This window comes from Oxyura jamaicensis, chromosome 14, assembly GCF_011077185.1.
Source record: "Oxyura jamaicensis isolate SHBP4307 breed ruddy duck chromosome 14, BPBGC_Ojam_1.0, whole genome shotgun sequence".
Classification (NCBI taxonomy): Eukaryota; Metazoa; Chordata; class Aves; order Anseriformes; family Anatidae; genus Oxyura; species Oxyura jamaicensis.
In genome coordinates, this window is record NC_048906.1 from 9204763 (window position 1) to 9226033 (window position 21271).

Consider the following 21271-nt stretch of genomic DNA (forward strand, 5'->3'; position numbering starts at 1 on the left):
GTGAGAAGACAATTGGTCAAGCCTTTTCCCTTGCACTGCAACCTGAAATCTTTCCCTGTCACAGCTCTGTCACCAACACAGCAAGTGCAGCGGCTTCCATTAGTCACCGCAGAACTGCATTTCAAATTTCTTTTCACGGGAATACATTTGTAGGGATACTAAAAAGGAAAAAAAAAAAAATGGCTGTATTTCTTTGATCTATAAATATTCCTTCTTTGTAGGGGATATTTTCATTGCATTTGGAGCAATTTGGATGCACTTATTTTAAAGTATATCCAAGTCTTTTTCATCTCATTTTTAAGAACTGTGGCTGCAAGAAATACCAGAACGAAAAGCCAAACGAGAAACCGTGGGGACCGAGTGACCCCGAGGTTTTGCAATAGGACACAGAGCTGCTTTGCTTTCATTTGTTTTATTTAGGGCACTGGTGACTAAAACTTATTTCCCTCCTGGCTTTTTTTGTTGGCTGTGGGAAATGAGTTGAGAGAAAACCATCTCCTCAAAGCTGTTCGGTGCAGAGCTAATGCAGGATGGGGCCAGGAGGTAGATGGCAGGAGTACCTCAACTTGGCTTCTCCTTCCACACACTGAGAGCCTGATCCTTGGGGCAGCAGTTGTGAATGCAAAGGAGAGATGGTGAAACATTTCTGCATCATGGCATTAGCTGTGCTGCTCCTGCTGCCTTCATTAAGCACCTGAGCAGGAGACCTTCAGATCTCATTCACACCTTTTTCATAAAAGATCTTTGTGTCGCTAGCACAAATTACTATTTTTTTCCAGATTTGCAAGTCCTATTCAGAACTCCCAATTTCTACTCCTGGAAAACTCATTTTGTTTATGGCAGTTTGGTTTTTTAAAAATCTCAAGGTTGTTTTCTTAAAAGAGTTTTAAAAGGCAAGCATGCGCAGTGGGACACATCACGTAAAACTGTGTCACTTTTACCACCAACCAAAGAAAAGCCTACTGAACGCAATAAAGGCGAGCGCACGGCAGTTTGTAAGATACTGCTAGAACTGAAAGTCACCATTTAGTTTCACTGCAAAAAAACAATGAAAAACCTGTACAGCATTCAAAAGGACAGGAGCCATGCATTGACTGAGTATTTATAGCTGCAGCATTCAGGAATGCAAATTGAAATGAATCAATGCCAGCAGGGATGCCTAAAAGACATAAGTGAGAATTACAGCAATTAAGAATGTTGTCTCAAAGGAAATTAGAACAGTCCATTAATTATAATGCCTTAAAGGAAAATGAACCAAAATGAGAAGGAAAGAAAGAAATTAAAAGATCAGGAAATTAGACGAAAAAAGAGGAATAAAGAAGATAATGAGCACAGAAGGTATTTCCCACCCTCCTTTTATAAAGGACAAAAAAAAAATGAAAAAAAAAAAAAACAGTGATAGGAAGCGAACCCCCATAAATATCAGAGCCAATCTGCTCTGCCATGAGATCAATGGCTGCACGCTCAGGGCTTTGCTGATGTAAGGCCAATTTGTCATTAAATTCTGCAGAAGCTGGTTACATGGAGAAGAGCGCAGCAAACAAAGTGCCAAGGTGAGAGTGCAGCAAAAGTCATATTTACGATGCAAGGCAGCTGGAGCCCCTAATGGACGTGAGGAGGAAGAATATTTATCACACCACGCTGATAAGAGCAGGATGTGGTGCCAGGACCACCCGCAGGCTGGGAGATGGGCAGTTCCCTTGCTTAGCCCTGCTGCTGGTGGAAACGTGAATGATTTAGTCCAAGACCAGGCGTGTGCTGCCTGCCCCCGGTGTGACTTGTTGCGGATCCTGCTGAGCCCCAGGAACCCCAAAGCGCCCAGGAGCTGTCTTAGGAGTCAGCCCTACACAACCCTTACACACTCAGCTTACTTTTGATATACTATGGAACACATGCATTAAAAATTCTACATGGGTGGCTTGGATGTGAGTACACTGGGAAGAAAAGGTCTCACTGGAGTGTGTCTCCTGGCCCTCATCAGCAGGAAGGTGCAAAGCCAAAGGCCTGTTTCAGCGTTCAGGTCGTATCGCAGCTAACCAACGCACCGCAACCTGCAGCTTGTGCACTTCGAGTCCTTTACCTGGAGAATGAAATCCCAGCAGGTCATAGGAGCATGTTACACAGCTGTAACACAAACAGCAAGCACCTGTGGCTATTACAGGAACGCTGTAACAGCCACCTTCCACTTAGGATACCTTAATAGGTTCCCTTTAAAACAGCAACTCCAGACAAAAACACAGGCACAGGGAGAGTACCCATTAGCAGCTCTTCCAAGAATTCCTCTCGTTTGTGTAAAGGAGGCAAAAACGAACAAAGAAGCCACGAGACATGAGAGTAGAAAGCTGTACCGTGAGCAAGGGCTGGCACACCTCACGGAGAGCAGTCAGCACCGCATGGCTGCGTACACACGAAGCACAGGGCACTTGGCATGACCCTGCATCCCAACTGCCTAACAGCAGATAGCGTGACATTAGGGCTGCTTCGTGCCCAGTTCCTTCTCCAATCCACAGACTACAGATCTTGGTAAAAGCAGGAGCATTCCAGAGACACGTACCCCCATAACCTCTCCTCCCCTTTACTAGGAGCACCTCTGGGATGCCTCACTTTGGCTCATTATCCCTAGCAGCATGGGCATGGTAAGATATTACCTGTGCTTCTGTGCAGTGTGACAGCAACGTGCTTGCTTATGGGGACAGCCAGGCATTTCTGTGCAGCACATGGGACAATACCATGTGGGAACAGTCTGCTGGAGACAGTCCTTCCTCCCTGTTTAAGGGTACAGACCTGAAACAGGTGGAAAACTCATGTTGTCAGGCTTATATGACAGTATTTATTATACCTAAATCCAAATCTAAAAATATTTTTTCCAAAGCAAACCAACTTTTGAGAATGTGATTTTCATCTGCAGCTGAACATCAAGTACCACTTACAGTTCTTGTCTCTCCAAAGACCTCATTTCACAGCCAGCCTACGGACAATTCATCCCTTCGCAGGCAATATATATGTGGGTATTTGTATGCCTGATACCAAATCCAGGGAGACACTGAAAGCACACAAACCCCACTAAAAGGATCTCAATGAAAAGACATGAACAGCTTGCAGAGCATAACCACTGAGACTTCTTGCTGATGGCATCATGCCGTCACGCTGGTTTTCAGGTTCACGACACACATTTTATGCAGCCTCCAAAACAAATACCACCCTTGGGTGCAGAAAGGCGTTTCTTCTATTCCGAATGAGTTGCATTTCCAACGCTTTGCCTTTCCTCCCTCAGGTGCAGCGGATGAATTGTGATGATGTGGCTGGAGCCAGCTGCTGCTGCCTGACCGGGCTGTAGCAGGAGGAGGCTGGGCTGCAAACCTGCAGAAACTCCTGGAAAGTGAAGGAACCACCTCCACGCTGGGCTCCCAACAAGGAGGAACTGGTGTAGTTGTGTTCGCTTCAGCGAGGAGCTGGACCTGCCTCTTTTCCTCTCTTTCTGTCTCTACTCTAAAGCATCCTTTAATCACTGAATTCCAGCGGTAGTTGAGGCATTCAATTCTTTCTTTAAGCCCAAATTCTGCATTCCTTCATCTGTTAGTTATGTATATTTAGTACAGATTGAACAGCACCTGCTGACTGATGATTCATTTGCATCCGAGTCACCAAATGGAAGTTAAGGACCTCCAATGCTTTGTTGGAATTGATGCTACTGATTCTGCCAATTCAACTCCTGGTGCTGGTACTAATCAACACCTCTTTAAATGATTACAGCATTCAGATAGGGTCATAAAACTACCAGGTGGGCTATATTTCGTACTGCTTCCCATTTTTGCTACAGTCTTTCCTACGGGAATCAATTTATTGTTCCCATCAATCCCTCTCACAGACTTTAGTATGGGAAGGAGATGTCACGGAGTTTTACCATCTCATATTTCCTGAATTACACGATCGTTACAACCGCCTTGGCACAAAATACTGTTTTCATCAAACTTGGTATTTAAGGCAAAAATGGTAATTGTTAACTTAGCTGCAGATTAACAGAAACATAAAAGCACATGTGAAATCAAAGATTTGTATTGCTTATTGAAAGGTCTTGTAAGCCACCTGAGAACTTCATTCCAAAACACACAACTTCTACTGGGCCAGACTGCTCTCTAGCAAAAGCTGGCATAGTGAACTCAAGTCATTAAAGCTGAACCTGCTGAATCCAGCTCCAGTGTGTCAGGGGATGTGATAAAAGATTAATTTTTGTTTTAAGGAGAATTCACATAAGCTAAAAGATGGCTCAGAGGTATGAGTTTCTTGGGTTTTACGGGGAGTCATTTGTTTTAGGGAAGACGTACATTTTAACTGGAAGACAGAGGCAGCTCAAAGCTTCTTGGTAATTTTAAGCACAGGAGATCTTTGATTCTCATCTCAAAGATGCTAACAACATGGATAGAATTCCTTTTCAGTACCTTCAGACCGACACACATGTATTCTCACAATGCTCTTGAGAAGGACACGAGTTAGATCTCCTTATGGCTTCCCTGCCCTGAGCAGTGCTGGCATGCCTTCACCGCAAGGAGCCTGGAGCCACCAAACCCTCCTGGCACAGCAACGGGCCATGGTGACAGCACAGCCCGGTCCCCTGAGCCTGGGGTCAGACTTAGCTGGGGCTGGGCTTGCTCTCACATCTGGTCCCGCAGATATGCCCTAAACAACTCTGTCAAGGTCTTGCCCAGTAAAGCTGACAGAGCCATCTTTCTGCTGCCATGGTTTATAGCGTCGCTCAATCACAGGGAAGGAGACGGGGCCTTCCTTTGTGCCCGTGGAGACTCATTTCGTTTTATGATACAGAGAAGGGAGAAAAGTCACACGCTGATTTACTGCATCCCTCTTTCTGTTCCTCACAATGCAGATCGAACTCATTGAAAAGTTTACAAGTCCATATTTGCTCCTGCTTTTTAGTTTGATTTCATTTATATACCATGCTGTGAGCTTTTTGTGTGCAGAAAAAGAATTAGGAACTCCAGGACTCACTCCAGGAACTGGCCATCCAAGGGAGGGCACTGCCAGCGAAGTGTGCCCTAAGAAAGTCAGTACCCAAGTGTTACCAGGGCAGGGTAGCAGCAGATGTTGCAAAGCCACACTGATAGCCTTTGAGCCGAAAAACCACCAGCACAGCCCCCTCAGTCATCTCAATCTCTGCCTGTTACTGGTACGGAAACACAACCCGGGCAGAATACCTAACCTACTCCACCTCTAGCAGTCGGTGTGCGTGGCAGGCATTAGGCAGTCTGATGGTGCTCTCCTGGCAAACAGCAACACCACAGAGAGGGGAAAGAGACTGCCTAAAGCAAGCTGAAAAATGCCAATTGTTTCCCCCACCTCCCTGTGTGAGGTAGGAAGAAAAATGCCGCAATTCCTTGTACGCTACTGCACCCAGATAAGCGTTTCCTGCCCAGGAACAGTTCTCTGGAGGGCCTCTGACACTGGCTGCAGTGCTGCTGGGGACCTGACTGCATGCCACCTCAGTCCCAGCGTGCACTCTGCGGGCTGGATGTGAAATCACCGCTGGGGAGCCACGGTGTAGCACCCTGTCCATAAAACAGCAAAAGTAAGTCCTTCTGAGGGAGCTTGTTTGCCAAATTCAGATACCAAAGAGGAAAGAAAAATAGAGCACGTAATTCAGCTGAGCAATTACAGCCTAAACCCATGCCAGTTTCCCGACGCAGACTTTGGGGAACTTGAGCACATTTGGAAAGTTCATGAGTCTGGCATTGGTTCTTTAACTGTCAACTGTGAGTTTAAATCGTTCATTTTCTTTAATTAAGGAGGTAAGAATGACTTCCTGTTTCAACAATGTATTTCCCCAGTGCTGCTTTGGCCTTTCAGCATCACAATGCAAAAGACAGCAACTCAGTGAAAAGGACAGCAAGGCAGATTTCCTTCTGTGCTCCCCTCTTACTGCTCTAAAGTTCAGTGAGTTAGCACCACTCTCAATTGATGGTGAATTTTAAAAACAGCTTTTATACAAATTACCAAGCAATTGTATTTCAGCTCCAAAAAACCGTTAGGAAAATTTACCGAGTACTTGCCCTTCAGCACCAGGCAGAAGACAGTGACATGAAACAAATGCCGGCTTATTTTCCATATGTCATTATTACTGGCACCAGAACGAACATGTTACGTTCATAGCTGATAGACTTTCCATGAAGCTTCACATATAAGCAGTTCAGATATTCCTATAACAACTTTCATAGGAACGATTGCTGGAGATGTTCAGTGAGGCTGGTGTCTTTTCTGTCTCCCCTTTCTCCTTTCCCCATCTGCCCCCAACAAGTCCCCAGAGCCTTCCTGCTCCTCCATCCCTGCCCTCCTGCTCCCAAGGGCTCGGTGCCACAGCGTCTCAGTCGCCTCCACGCCTCCTTGCCCGGTCCTACCCCCACATCTGCTTGTGGTTGCTCTTCCCCTCTCCACATTCCTGTGCTAATCTCCACCTCCCTGCTTGTGTTTGCCTACGATTTGGCCCTGCAGTCCCTGCTGATGGCCAGGAAATACACACTGGTCATTTTAAGGGATTACACCATGCCACAAGAACACTTCCCTAGAGTTATGTTCTGAGGCTTGGGCACAAAAAAGGGAAGGATGGGAAAGGCACAGAACGAGCACCAGCACATCAACACTTTGAAGAGCTCCTGGTTCATGCAAAAAATGGGTCCACTGGAAGGTAAAAAGCGTGAAGACTGGGGTTTTCTTTAGACAGACTACTTGCCACGACTATGAGCCCACGGAGTCTGAGTGCTTAGGAGGCTCATGCTGGACCCAGAAACTCAGTCAAGCAAAATTCCCAACTATCTAAAAAATCCTGTCTCAGCCTGCAGGCTTCCCATCTTTGCTACGGCTTGAAATTCTCCTGAGAATACTGGTTTTCCTGTTGGAAGGGTGCAGACACAATGAGTGACACAAAGCAGGATGGAAGTGACACTGATGACGTTGGTTAGCATCAGCGGCGCAGCGGCCCCTGGACGTGCTCGTGTAAACAAAATGTGGGCACACATCACGCAGCTGTCTGGATGTGCAATAAAGGCATGAGATTAGAAGCAGTCTCATCTGCATCCAAAAATCTCTGCTCAAGGAAAGTATTCCAACAAGAGAAAGGAGTGCACGTGGAGTTAGGGATGCTGCGGGTCTGAGCACAGGGGTCACCGTGAGAACCACCATTTCCTATTGATGGGTTAAGCACAGGTCCTGCCTGCTGCACGTGGGACACCTTGTGATGGCAACACGGCTTAAAAACACCGCTGGCCAGATAACAGGCCTCTGCTACCACGGATCTGTGTTTCAGTACAAATGGCAGGCAATGTATTAACTGCCTACTATTAATTACTAATAGCAATTAATTACAATATTGCATATTCTCTACAGGAGCTCTCCAGGCACAGCTTCCAGCCAAGTCAATTCACCAGGTTTGGAAGTTGATTATTTTTTCATGCAGTGTGTTCAATACTCCTCACAGCCATACAGCATCCTTCCAGCCAAACTGCTCTGCAGCCTTCCATAAATCCAGGACACGGGTTGGGTGGCAGATGGGGCCAGGGCTCCGGGGACTTGGCTCCCAGTCTCAGTTTGGCCACCTGGAGGTGGAGGTGAAGGTCTGCCACAGGGCCCCGCTCAAATACAGAGGCTCCAGGCTTTGTAGGGCTGTGGCAGCTGAGGTCTGTGTGTTGGCCTGGTACAAGGGGGATATAAGACGGCCAGAATTTTGTGTGCTGTGGCTGTTTTCCTGGTGACCTTGATGCTCACTCACCTGCCCCTACTGAGGACATTTCTTCTCCTTTCTTTTCTCCTTTTTTTTTTATTTTCTATGTCCTAAAAAAATACCCTGGTTTTCTTTTTCCAGCTGGTAGCTTTTCATTTTACTGGGAAGAGGGAATTATCAGATTCCCCATTCCCTGCTTTCATTGTGTGAGTTTCTCAAGCGTCTGAGCTCTGATGACAGCTCACCTGATTTCACAGATGCCTCCCCTCGGTAGCACACAGCATTAAATACTGTATATTGGGCCCTCAGCTGAGCCCCTAACTGGGGGTGTCTATGGCTGCAGTCCCCTGGGGCTCCAAAAGACAGGAGTACGGCAGAACCAGGGTCTCTGCAATGGAAGAGGTCTGTTCAAGAGCTGCGTTTCTAGCACAGAGCATAGGCAAAGAGCACCCCCAAGGTAGGCAGAGCAGCTTTCCTCTTGTGAAAGCCTTTCTTTACTACCTGGTGGCATTTTGCTTTTATCACAAGTAAACAGAAGATGATTTTTGGCATATGTGACTTTAAAGCTGGAAGAAATTCTGTTAATATTGGAGAGATTTTCTATTAAAATGAAGAAGAAATAGAAGGATGACAGAATATCTCATGTTATATGCAAATTATTGACTTGACTTGATCAGAAATGCCCTTGTGCACTCCTGGTGGTCACCGAATGCAGCGGAGAGCACCCACCCACTGCACACGGGCACGCTTTGCCCTTTGCTTCCTGGCATTCCTCCAGTTCATATTTTAACGTGTCCTATTGATTTTTTTATGTCCTTTGCTATCCAATGTTCTGCTAATAACAATCCAGTTAATGGATAGGAAATAATTGTTTCTGGGTATTTGGGATAATGCAGCTTTCCACTATCACGAAGCCGTATGATTTTACAGACTCACTATCTCAGGCTTTTTTTTACATCCTTTGAATTTGCGTGCACAGCGTGCTAGAGCACAACAGCACACAGCTCTCCCAAACACGTGGAAATTGTTACTGCAGGAAAATCTGGATCAATCTTCTTAACTTTTAATGAAGATTTCTACTTCCTATAGCTTTTCACGGTTTTGTTAAAGACGTTGACAGCTGCTGCAGAGACAGAGCTGAAATATATTAAATATGCAAGAATGTACTAAGGTAATAGTAAGTTTGTGTGATTAAATTTGTAATGGCAGAAAAACGTCATGAAAAAAATGTTAGATTTAAGAACAAGCAGCAGTCTGTAACACATTTAACAACAAACAACAACGCCATACAAGTCTGCATCCAGTAATAGCAGTGTTTGATTCAGCCTGAGATATTTAAATAAAACCTACATAATAAAAACTGAACTGAATAAAAAAGAATGACATGTCTAAGTTCTCTGCATAGTTTGAAAGGCTTCAGAAGCAACTTCGGAGAGTGCCAAACTTTGGTGAAAGACTTTTTTTTTTTTTTTTCACCAGACTTTTTCTCAATTTTTTTCACCACCGTTGCTGTCAGGGATAGCAGTAGTGGGAAGAGGTAACTTAACACTTGGGTAAGGGCGGGCCTGGATCCGACTGGTGGGGCTGGGGGTGTCGGATTCCTGACAGCTCCGGGGAAACCCCAGTGATTTTCTGCAGGTCTCTCTGGACCAACTCAGGTGGACAACTCCCGAGACTCAGACGGCAAAGTTACGTGGAAGAGTGCAAAGCAATACTTGACGTGTTGAGCAGGAGAACTGACAGGCAGTCTCCAACCACGTTTCAATCAGTTTTAAATGAACAGCCCATCAGCCACCACTGCCATTTTGAAACCCTGGCTCAGCAGACGTACTTCAAACACAGTGAGATACAGCACCTCGAGTACTTCTGGTGCCTGGCAGTGTTGGGATGCACCAGTTTACATGGGTGGAACTGGATTTATTCCTACTCTAACAGATTTTCCCACAGCAGGCAAGGTTTCCCTGAGCTACACTTCCACTCTGGATAAGCATTCCTCAGTGAGGAAGGTCTTCACCCCTCTTCCCAAAACACTCCAGTGACCTAGCAAACAGAAACAACCATATTTCTCCTCTTCACTACCTAGCAGGACAGAGCTGGCTGATGGGAGGAAGAAGAGCTGCCCATGCCCCATGTGAAAGCAGTGTCCTGGTTACTGTACGAGCTCCACAGAAAGCAAAGGAGCTCCCAAACCTCACTGCACTGACCCTGTGAGTGCTTCTGCTGCTCTCCGCTGCCTGCAGAAAGCAAAATGGATACTGTGAGGTTCTTTGGAGAAGACCCCACCAGCCCAGACTGTGTTCAGTGTGCAATTTCCTTCCTTCCTCCCCAGGGCAGGAAGCTCAGCGCTCAGCAGCTGGAGTTAGAGGCTAAACAACGTCTGTTTGGCAACGTCTTGCGCAGCAAGGTCCGCGTGTGGGAGTAGCAGCATTTTCAAACACTATCTGCTCTGTGCCTCACTAAGAAGCTTTGAAGCAATTATCTTGCCCTCAGCTCCCATCCATCCCTACCTGTTTGATCCCCACGTGTGTTGCTGCTCTGCCCTTCCACGGTCTGCAGTGGGCACCCCTGCAAACTGGGCAGGCTCCTGGATAGAAGGGAAGGAGCTACCAATCACACAAAACAACTTCTTTATAAATTAATATATTAGGTCTTCAGAAATAATTTCCTGCCTCAGCAGGAAGAGGCAGCAGTGCGCGCTGTTTTCCCGACAAACCGTCTCTTATCCCTCTGCATGGCTCTACTTGACATCAGCAGAATCAGCTCCATTAACACAAGGTTAACCTTTGGAAATTTTTTGTCTTGATTAACTCCATTTATGTAATTTATTTTGGTCCTCTGATTCCCATTAGTGGGATCAATATTAATTTAAATCAGAACGCTGTGCATTTTGTCTTGCACCATTCGTGCAGATCAGGTGCACTGCATTTCCCCTAATTGCCTCTCTGACAAATTATCCTCTGCAGGATTACCAAGTGAAAACAGTGGCTGTGACCAGTTTTCGCTTTCTGTTTTTGGCAGGGATGAAGTGGTTATCCCATAGCTAAACTGAAGGATTTTTATACATCAGACTTAGGAGCAAACATAGAATAATACTTGTGGCCATTGCTTGAGAAAATCAGGTCATACATGAGAGAGCTTTTTCCTCCCCAAAGAAAGCACTAGATGCTGCTGCAGGCATGCACACGGATGAAGGAGCTCCTAGCCAAAGGTGTGGGTCTCTGGAGTCAAAGTGGCACTGGCTATGGAAGATTAAAAAAAAAAAAAAAAAAAAAAAAAAAAAGCGGTTTCCACAGACGCAGGAGGGCAGAGGATGTACTCATAACCCACGGAGCAGGGCACTGAATTATCAGCACACCATGGTGGAACAGGGGTAAACACCAAGCAAACAGCAATTGAAAAGATGGAGAGGGGACTGGAACAACAGCCGAGTCCTGAGGAGGATCCTTGACAGGCTTATGGACACTGCAGGGGGTTTTGACCAGATTTGGGGGTGACTTGGAGCTGAGGAACATGCTTTAAAGGTAGGTCCTAGTCAGTGTGCTGCCCAAAAGCCAGATCTATGGAGAAGCAGTGGTTTGAGAATGCAAAAGCTGTTAGCTAGTGCACGGAGAGCCTTTCACACCCGCTCACTACAAAGCGAGGCTCTGCCAGGAGGCCAGGTTGGCAGCTGCATGCTGAGGCAGACTGTTCAGAGCAGCCCTGAATGCTGGGTTTCGGTGGGTCGGTGTCCTGACCACTTGAAAGGTCCCTGACATCTGCTTACATGCTTGCACTTGACTTGCATTTGGATTCATGAGTCACCTGGAATTATAACTGACCCAGAGGAAGACTTGCACTGAGCTGACTCAAGTGAAGCAAGTCTTTTAATTCATTTTTATAGCAGCTTTTACAGCAAAGTTGAGTGAAAGACATAAAATACAAGGCACAGTCTGTTCACATCAGAATTCAGCATCATTATCAGAAAATAAAGTGATAAGTTCACTTCTTCCCCTAAGGAAAGCTGGCTGTCTTCAGCTCCTCTGTGAGCTACGAATGCTCAGCCCCCACCCAAACAACGCTACTGGCAGCGTCCTCCAGCACACGGACACGGGGTGCGTTGTGGCACACTGCTGTACTTTACAGCCTTTCACCTCACGGTGACTACTCTGGAAAAAAAACCATCCACAAATTTCACCCTGTCTTTGGTTTCAGAGATGACTCACGTCAAAGTGAGGATCTGGAGCCCCCAGGCTGCGCCCACACGCAGGCCACCACCGGTGAGAGCAGCCCCCAGTTCCCCGCTGTAAGCCCCCAGGCCTGCTGTCGCTGCCTTCAGACGGAGACTTTCAGCACTCGGGGAGGCTGCTGTCACTCTTGCAGTGACTGAACAGACCCCAAATAAATTAGCTTCATGCTCTAGCAAACACTGAGTTCACTCACCAGAAAACGCGGGTCGGACTGTAGCCAAAAGCCACCCGAATGTGAGCGCAGCTCCCTTCGGCGCCTGCTCGGCCGGGAGGAGGCACAAGAGGATGGCTGTGAGCAGAGACGTGCGTGTGCAGGGCCACGCTGCCTCTGGCCGGTACTCCTGGGACAGTGGTTTTGAATAAAAACCTATCACCTATTATCACCAACTATGTTTTCATTCAGTTTCTATTCTCTTACAAAGGAACAAGCTAACAACGACTCACGGACACACGCTGCAGTCCCTACGTTGCTCAAGTCTAGTCACCAGACCTCCTCCGGGGAACAGCACACAGATGGGGAGATGTGATCTGAGAGGAGAATGTGCCTCATCTCAAGATCTCCCATCTAAACTACACCGGGACGATGACAGGGAGATGGTGGTGGCAGAGCAAAGACATTTCCTGCGGGTATCCATCAGGCCCTGCTTGGCGTGGCCGCAGGGACACCATCTGCTGCCCCGTGCTGTGCGGCGTTGCAGGGGGCAGCCCCAAGAAGTGCCGTTTGGGAACCTGTCAGCAATGATCAGGGTTTAAACATTCGGCATGTTTTGCAGGGGGGAGCTGACTGGATTCATAGGAGTGACTCTGCCTGACAAATTGACAGAAAGCGATGTACACGTTTGCAAAGCTCAGTAAAGGAGGAGTTACAGGAAGGAATTACCATTTAGCGTGGGGCAGGGAAGGCAGGCTGTCGGCAGGGCTAGAGGGCGTAACATGAAACACCAGGAAGGCCAAGGTCAGAATCGACTTCATTTTCTATGCATTATTAAATTATATTAACAAAACCCTTACAGGAAAGCTTTCAGATGCAGAAAGAGGACTGAGCTACGCTTAGTGGAAGCTGGGAGCCAGCTCCTCTGTGTGTTCCTGAAGGCCTCCCCAGGTTTAAGCAGGCCCTTATTACCAGGAACTCCAACACCCCGAGAACCGAACCACCAAGAGCTGTTGCTGTTCTGGACTCAGGGTTTTTAGTAACTACACCAAATTGTACCAAAAAGTCATACGATAGCTGGGAAGAGATTTACAATGATCCAGATTTTTTTCAGGGCTGCTTGTCCGCCTTATTTTGGCAAAGCTTACAGAAGCTGCAAACAATCCTGACAGCAGAGTGGTTTGTGCAAAGGGCTGCCCCGGAGCATCGCTGCCTGGGGGTGCAGCAGCAGTTACCAGCAGGAACGGGGCAATGGTGGGAAGGCAGAAGAGCCACGCTCTGGGCTTTTTCCCCTCACCAGGAAAGACTTGTCAGCACAGAGGAACAAAACCAGGCTTGCTCTGCAGAGTCCTGGTCACCACTTGTATCCAAGCTCATTTATCTCACTGGCCATGGAGGGGTTTTCACAGGGCTCACACACCTCCAGCACACACACATCTCACCAATCCCCCCACCAGACTGCATTTACCGTGGAAGCCAGAGCTCCTGGCTCACCAAAGCTGGATGCCCTCCTGCACTCATCTCGCTTCTTCCCAGGAGCAGGGACAAAAGAAGGACAGACATTCTGCAGAGCACTCTGGTTACTGTTACTGCTTTTGGCAGCAGCCTCCTAGAGCAGCAAACACATCACAAAAAAAAAGAATGGCGAGGCTGTGAACTCGAGCGTTGCCCCACCACCTTTCCCTGGCAGCCTGAGCAGCTCTGCCTTCCACCCTGCACTCACGCAGTCCTCCTCCCCCAGACCTGCTGCCACAGGAAGGTGTTTCAGCCTGCAAAGGCTACACACATTTAGGTGCCTAAACATGCAATTAATTAACATGAACCTCCAAGGACTCTCATAAATTCTCAGGCTGAGTGCCTAATTCCCATGGGAACTGTGTGCTGACTTTTCCTATGTGCCTTTGGAAAGCTATTAGAAGCTTCTCTATGTCTTTATGGACCTCAGTTCCTTTCTGAAACTAGCTCTTTATCTTCCTCTGGTCTTGACAAATCCCCCCTCTTTTCTTACTTGATTTAGCACCTTATCAGCTTTGGCACAACAAGAGAAAAAGATTTTGAGGCTGTGCTTTCCCCCACTCCTGCATTACATGCCACAGTCCCTCCACGTTTGCCAGCAGAAGAACAGAGACACTGGCAGCTCCACCTGGAACTGAGAGGCAAAAGTGGCAATTATATGGTAATTACGTGCTACAAAAGACATGGCAGAGTTCAAGTATTTCGTTGTTCTGATGCCTGGGGAAGATGTCAGATGGGCCAGGTACCAGTTCCAAGATCTGGGTACTGATTTAAGGCAGTGAAACCTTGCAAAGCAGAAGAAAAATTCACTTTCTGGCTATGTTCCTCTGGAATATAGCAACCTAGAAAGGACAAATTTCAAAGTGTGCCAATCCCTTTGTGCATGCCACTAGCAGCTTTGATACATCTATAATAGAACACCCATTTGTCCACAGCTCCAGGACAAGGTGCTCTTGCAGAGCTTGCTGCTGCCCTCAGCCCTGTGATGCCACGACAGACTGTGCGTGTGCTCCTGGCCCAGCACAATGTCAGATGCAGCTTTTTGTTTCACAAACTAACTGAAGCCAATGGACAACTGCTGATGCTCAGGAGGTAGGCAGGTATCCCACGACGCAGAGAGATAAGGCTGTGTAAAAATCTACAAATCTGTTCAGCATAACCACTTGCCTCCCTCTTGTTTGCTTTCTTAAAGGACTTCTCCGATCTCCAGTCCCACCAGAGCTCCGTGGCCACCAGGTGGGAAGGGGAGAGGATGTGTCCTGCTTGGCTTCCCCTGCTCCTCCTTTCACTTTGTCCACTGTTCAAGAAAAATTGTGAAAAAAAAATGCTGCTTCAGGAGCCAGCTTACGTTGCCCTTCTCAGACTCCTCAATAAGTCATAAAAGAGCACAGACAGGATTGGGACCACAATTTCCTTTTTTTATCACCCAGTTCATCAAACAGGGTGCTCAGACACAGCTATAAAGTGAATTAAGCATCAAGGACAGAGGTCTCCGGGTTGATGAGTGCTCTTTTCTGTGGTTTTGTGATTTGGAGGTTGTAAGCTAAAGGTCAGGCATGATTTCAGTTCAAACTAGGTGATGCATCTGGTTTGTGTCCTTTGGGAAATTTCAGAGCAAAGCCAGGACAGCTGCACATCCCAGAAGAGCCTTGACAAGCAGAGTACCCTGTTCGTTGGCTTGGTTTTGTTTCCTGAAAAGGTTCAGGCCTTCGGGGGAAGATCTTTTGAATGTGACTGCACGTCTACTGGGATATGAGATATCAGTTGCCCTTGCAAAGTCTTCTGGGGAGAATATGCAGAATCTTCAGCTTCCATAACCATTTTCATCTCAGTCCTGACAGTTAAATAGATATCCTCCCTTCTCCTCAGCAATGTTATTAATGAAGACAAGAGAGACTACATTTCCACTTGAACAATTAATTCTCTACCAGTAGCACCTGAGAGCTCACAGCATGGGAAGGCAAAGCAGCAAACCTGTTTGCACCCAAAGGAACAGCCTTTTTAAATATTTCCATCTTAGAACCTTTCAAATCTTGAAACTTTGACTACACAAAGCTACCAAATTCCCAAGTTCATAATTGTTAAAAGGAGACACATTTGGAAAAGAAGCTTCTGTGCTGAGCTCCTAGGGCACCTGACGGATATCAGGCTACGTGGTCTCCTTAAATCTGGATGCCTGACATTGCTAAGACCTTCTTACCAGGCACACCTGCAGAGAACCTGTGCCTACACTGCCCCGGATTTTAGGGAGGATTTAGGCTTAATGGACAAAGAACAAAATAAAAGTTATAGAATCATCCAAAGATCCAGGATCCTGTGTCTGGATGCCGAGGGATCTAGACACAGCAATGTTCACAAGACAGCCACCCAGTGTGCTACTTCCCTGTTATGCCTCCTCATTCACTGGCAGCTCAGAGCCTTCCCGAGCTGGAGGTGACACACGCACATATGCAACGGCGCTTGCCAGACCAGCTTTCTAGTAGCGTACCTAATTGCTCTGAGTATTTACGCACCTGTTCTCATTTATTTTTTTATATCCACAACAACCTATGGGAGAGTTTCACAGCTCAGCTGAACTGCTGTGTGAAGACGTTCCTCCTTTTATTTCTCTTAAATCTTCCGTGTGACAATGTTACCAGGATGCGCCCTGATCTTGCACTACGAGAACTGGATTCCCGTGGCTCTTCTCCAAGCCACTCACATGCCATACGTCTCTGTCACAGCCCTCCCTCAGCTACCTCTTTGCTCTGATAAAAACAATCACTCCATTTAACCACAAGAACACCAGACCACTTTCTGTTTTACCCTCCAGTCCTTCCCTAGCAATTCCTACCATTCTGTCTGGGTTTTTGGTTTGTTTTGCTTTGCTACGGAATTGACAATATAATGGATAGTTCTATAAAACCACTCAGGAAAGAGATCTTGGAGTTAATAGCTAGCAGAGACCATCACCAAGTGTGTTTTTCCTCCCATGTGCACCACTGCACATTTATCAACAATGAATTTCAGCTGCCATTTTGTCACAGTGTTTGACAATACGAGCGGGGGGATCCACTCGTGCCAATTCACGCTGCCCTGGAAGGCTCACTCTGCTCAATTCGCAGGCAGGCTGCTCGAAGCTCCAACACGGCATGGGGGACTGATGGGCTTGTGAACTGCAGCAGCACAGGATAGAGAATTGTAGTTCAAGAAGATCAGTGACTGAAAGCAGAGGTACAGTGAGCTGCCCTTCCCAGCCATAGGAAGTGGGAAGGCACTGGTGGACAGGTGGGTTCATTCCACCTTCTGTACTCTCAGTACAGAGCAGGGAGACTTGGAAAGCAGTGTCCCAGATCAGCACGGCTTTTACAACCTCCAAAACGTGGTGCAAACGCACATGAACACAGCATACAAGCAGACAAGCCTTCAAAGAGGCCATGCCTTGTGTTAGCCCTGCAACCCCCTGCCATTCAGCGATGACTGGACACGAAGAGCAGGCTGCTCTTATTCACAGCATCTCCCCCTGACACCTAAACCAGCAACAGCATTAAGAAATCAGAAGTGACCCTCACGGTTAATCCATTTCTCAAAAAGATACTACTTTTCTCGGAGAGGAGAGTGCTGAAGGCAAGTAAAACTAATGCGAGAGACGGTGGCTCGTGGAGTGTTGCTTCAGACGAAGTAGGGCAGCGAGAGGACGTACCTCCAGGCAGTGACTAACAGCACAGTTCTGAACCTCACAAAATATAAAAAAAAACCCGCAGTCAGGGAAAGTGGTGTTTAGTCATGTCACAGCTCCGTGGCCTCCAGCATGACGGAGTTGTTAGTCATGAAAGATAATGTTTTCAAACACGAGGGATCTAAACTTGGGAATTAAGCTTGGATACAAAGCCTAGCAAAATGAACAGAAAAATGTGGTTTCAATGGAACTTTGTAAATTCAGGCCTTTACAATCGTATTTCTGGCAATAAGAGGCCTTATTTTTGATGTGTCAGATATCTGCAGTATCAGCTAAATCATGGCAAAGCTGTCTGTGCAGCAGTCAAGACTAAATAACAATAACAGGCCTCAAACTCCAGCCCGCAGACAGCCTGCCTTACCCCTGCTGCACGACAGGTAACAGCAGCAGATACACAAGAAGCTATGGCATGACCACGGGCTGGATGACCTCGGGTGTCAACAACCCTTATGTGTGGAATATTCACAACACAGGTGAAAATCCCAAGGCATCTTCAGAGAGAAGAAGGTGGTGTTATCACCCCCTGACCACAACTGCCTGGCTGACTGCAGAGGTGCTCGCTGCATGGCTTCCCCTGAGAAGCATCCGTCCAGACAAGGGTGCAACCCCTGCACATTCAGCAGAGCCCCATTCTGCAAATTCACATCTTCCTAGAATCTAAAGAGTTGAAGGATTCACAGGCACTGATCAAAGTTTGTTTTTTTTTTCACAAGCATGTGCAGTCAGCAGTGTACAGGATAACCAAATACAGCTAGAGAGTATGACTTTGAAGAAAGGAGAAGGCTACAGCTCCCTCGTATGGCATGATTCAGATCCTTTTCCACAATCAGCATGTCAGTAACCATCCTGCTCCAGCATTTCATTAACTTCCTTCATCTAGTCAGGTAACCTGCGGTGCCGATGCTAAGGAAGCAGCACTCGTGTTTGTGTCGTGCCATCGTTCCCCCGTATGCTGGAGAAGTACCAATGACAAAAGTTCCATTTTCGTAAAACAAGGATACAGATCACAAATAAGTCAAAATAATATACTATCTTTCAAAACACCACTGTCTATCTTATAAAAAATGCCTTCGTGAAATGTCATCCAAGGGTTAGATGGCCCCATTCAGGACCACTCTGGGAAGAAACCACAAGCAAATGCACGGAGTCCGGCGCTTGTGCTTTGTGAGCTTTGTCAATACTGCGGGTAGTGGGTTTCCCTTTGTCTCTCCAACACTCCTTGCTCTCAGGTCCACCTGCCCCATACCACCGCTCTTCTCCTTAATCCCTTTGATCCTGCCAGTTGTTGTTACACTGTCCTTCAGAGCATCTGTTTGAAGAGCAGTCTACAAAACATTGCTACAGGCAATGAAGCCGATAGCATTATGCAAAGAGGACCATTAAATCACCATTTTAAAAATAATTTTTAACCTACATTATTGGGGTCACTAATTAAAAATCAATTCCTTTCTGTGTTGCAAATCTGACAGTAATTCTGCCTCCAATGGGTACAGCAAGATTAACAGCACATCAGGTAAATGCAGCTGGGAAATGACATTTTCATTAGTGATTTATTGGGTGTGAAATTTCCACCACGGTGAAATATTCATGAACAATGCAGGTTACAATGTCTCCATAAATATCCACATGGCTAATTACTGCTGAATCCTACACCGGATTAAATGCTCACAAAGCAAAGCGTTCTCAAGCCACAGAGGAATTATCTAGGACAAGTCTTTGAGGAAGAAACCGAAAACACACAAAACCCAATAAGCAGCAAAGGACCATGTTTTCCGCTAATCACGCCATCTCACCTTTCCCATCCCCATAAATAAATAAATAAATAAAAATAAAGCAACGTGGCCTGTTAGCTGGTCACTACCACTTAGTTTTTTTTTCCATCTTTAATTAGACCACTCACTCACCCACAGCCATGGAAAAGACATGTCCCTCTGGTGAGGGTGGAGAGGAGACCCCAAGGCAGAGTTTGGGATGGGCTGAGGACCTCGTCAGCTGCTGCTGCCAGAACCCAGCACGGTGCCCCAGCCAGAAACACGTCTGTCCTGATGTCAGCATCCGTGGGCAGAAAGACCCATGTGCAGTGCTGGTTAAACAGGCTCTCCTCCCCTATCTTTCTTTTGTTAAATAATGGTACAAAACTTCCACATGGTAAATTGCTAGTGAGGAAAATAACTTCTCTGTCAACTTTGGTGCTCGGACACCAATTCTCTCACGTTTGGTGATTTTAGAGTGGCGTGGCATGGCTTTAAGAGCATTCATTTTCAGTGGGATGAGTTGCTCAGTTGTGCTGGGAAATGAGGTCCAGAACTGGAGGGTAAGTAGATGGACAAAGTTAATAATCTGTGAGATCTTCTCTGGCATGTGATAGCCCTCGCAATACAATGTGCAATATAAAGACATTTGGAGAGAAACACGATCCTCAAAGTACTTTATGTTTTGCAGTTTGGAAGCTCCAAACTGTTTAAAAATAGATTTATGAAACCAAATTTCGCCCAGTTTGGATTAAATAGGAGAAACTAACAAAGCTGTCGAAAATGCAGAAGCAGCAAGTTTAAATGAATCGAGCCTCAGAAGCCCCAGGAACATGATGGCTCTGAAAGCAATCCCTTCTGTTCGTGGGCAGCCTTACACCCAGGTTTCTCAACCTCTTTTGGAGCTCATTGTTAAAAGCCCCGCTCCATATTCCTGACATTGTTGTTGCTGACTAAAATGCTTAGTAATGACACAAACATCACTCAAAATCAAATTATCAGCTGTACAGACAACATACTCCAGAATTTAATAGCGTGTTAAACGATTGTGGGGAAATGTTCTGTGGAGTCAGTGAAGCAGCAGCAAAAGCTAATTCAATTCTCAAATGAGTAAAAGTGAGAAACCGTTCTTATAAAACCGATATTGTAAAAATACATGCTGGCACACGCTGCTGGCTTCTAGGGGAGGGAGAAGGAGTTTCTTCCCCTGGCAATAAATGTCTCGGTGACTGACGCAGTTCAACTTGAGCCAAAACCGCTCCGTGCGCCTGGAATAACGGTGTCCAAAATAGCTTTATGAGGAATGTCTTATGTTCGAAATACCAGTCATGATTCAGACCTATTTATCATTGATCACGATCTGATGAACATATGGATCTCAAGTTAAAAGTTATCTTAGATTTCTGGAAAAAGCTAAAGAGCAAGAACAGCCTTTCTCGTGTCTTCCGGAGCAAACAGCACCAGCACAAAATGTGCCTGCAACAAGAAGGGTTTCATGTTGCCCTAAATTTGCTGAATGTATAGCAATCATCACTTAGCTTTATCAGCCTTGTTCTGGAAGCACATCCCAGGTGAACTGCCTGGCAGGAAAGAATCCCACGGCCATTACCTGCCTCTACAAACCTCTCATCAGCAGTACAGCCATGCATAATGCGCCGTGGGAAAGCCAAAATTGGCCACAGCACATTGAGGCCTCAGTTCCCAACTTCTTCAGCTATAACCGCCACATTTTTGGTTTCTTTCCAGTGCCTGAGAGTCAGAACTTGTTTGCGCTCAGTAGGAATGTCCCTTAGATAACAGATACCGCCTGTCCTTCTGCATCACCATCCCATCGGATCAATAGCAGCTTCTGAACACCGAAGGCTGAGCTGTTTAAACAGTCCAGGCAGGACGTGCAGGAAGCATGTGATATTCATCTCACCTTTAGCACTCTGTCTGAGAGCAGCGAGCTCCTCCACCCCGTAACAGCCATCAGCAGTATGAAGCATTCAAAATATTCCCTTTAACTCAGAAATTCTCACTTCTTATGCTTCCAAATAAGACAATCTCCCCAGCATCTAATTTCCTCTGAATTTACCATTTATCTCATGGTTTAGACAACACTTCAACAGATGACTAAGGAATGGCTGATGTAGGGCCCAGATGCCCCCACTGATCTGTGGTGCCTGTGTGATCCAGAAACAA

General features: G+C 46.4%; 1 protein-coding gene across 3 annotated transcripts in view; it reads right to left on the reverse strand.

Annotated features, from left to right (window-relative positions):
* Positions 1–393: 393 nt before the first annotated feature.
* The window catches only part of LOC118174102, a 272434-nt gene continuing 251556 nt past the window's right edge, over positions 394–21271 (reverse strand). Inside the window, exons 8-9 of one of the 3 annotated variants that reach the window (XM_035339200.1) lie at positions 2649–2784; positions 394–726 (exon numbers count right to left, since the gene is read on the reverse strand). In XM_035339200.1, the coding sequence (XP_035195091.1) occupies positions 710–726; positions 2649–2784 (153 nt within the window). In that variant the 3' untranslated portion in view covers positions 394–709. Of the gene's footprint in view, positions 727–946; positions 2081–2648; positions 2785–18347; positions 18662–21271 lie in introns of those variants that run through there. The other 2 variants (XM_035339198.1, XM_035339199.1) reach the window with 2 other exon arrangements.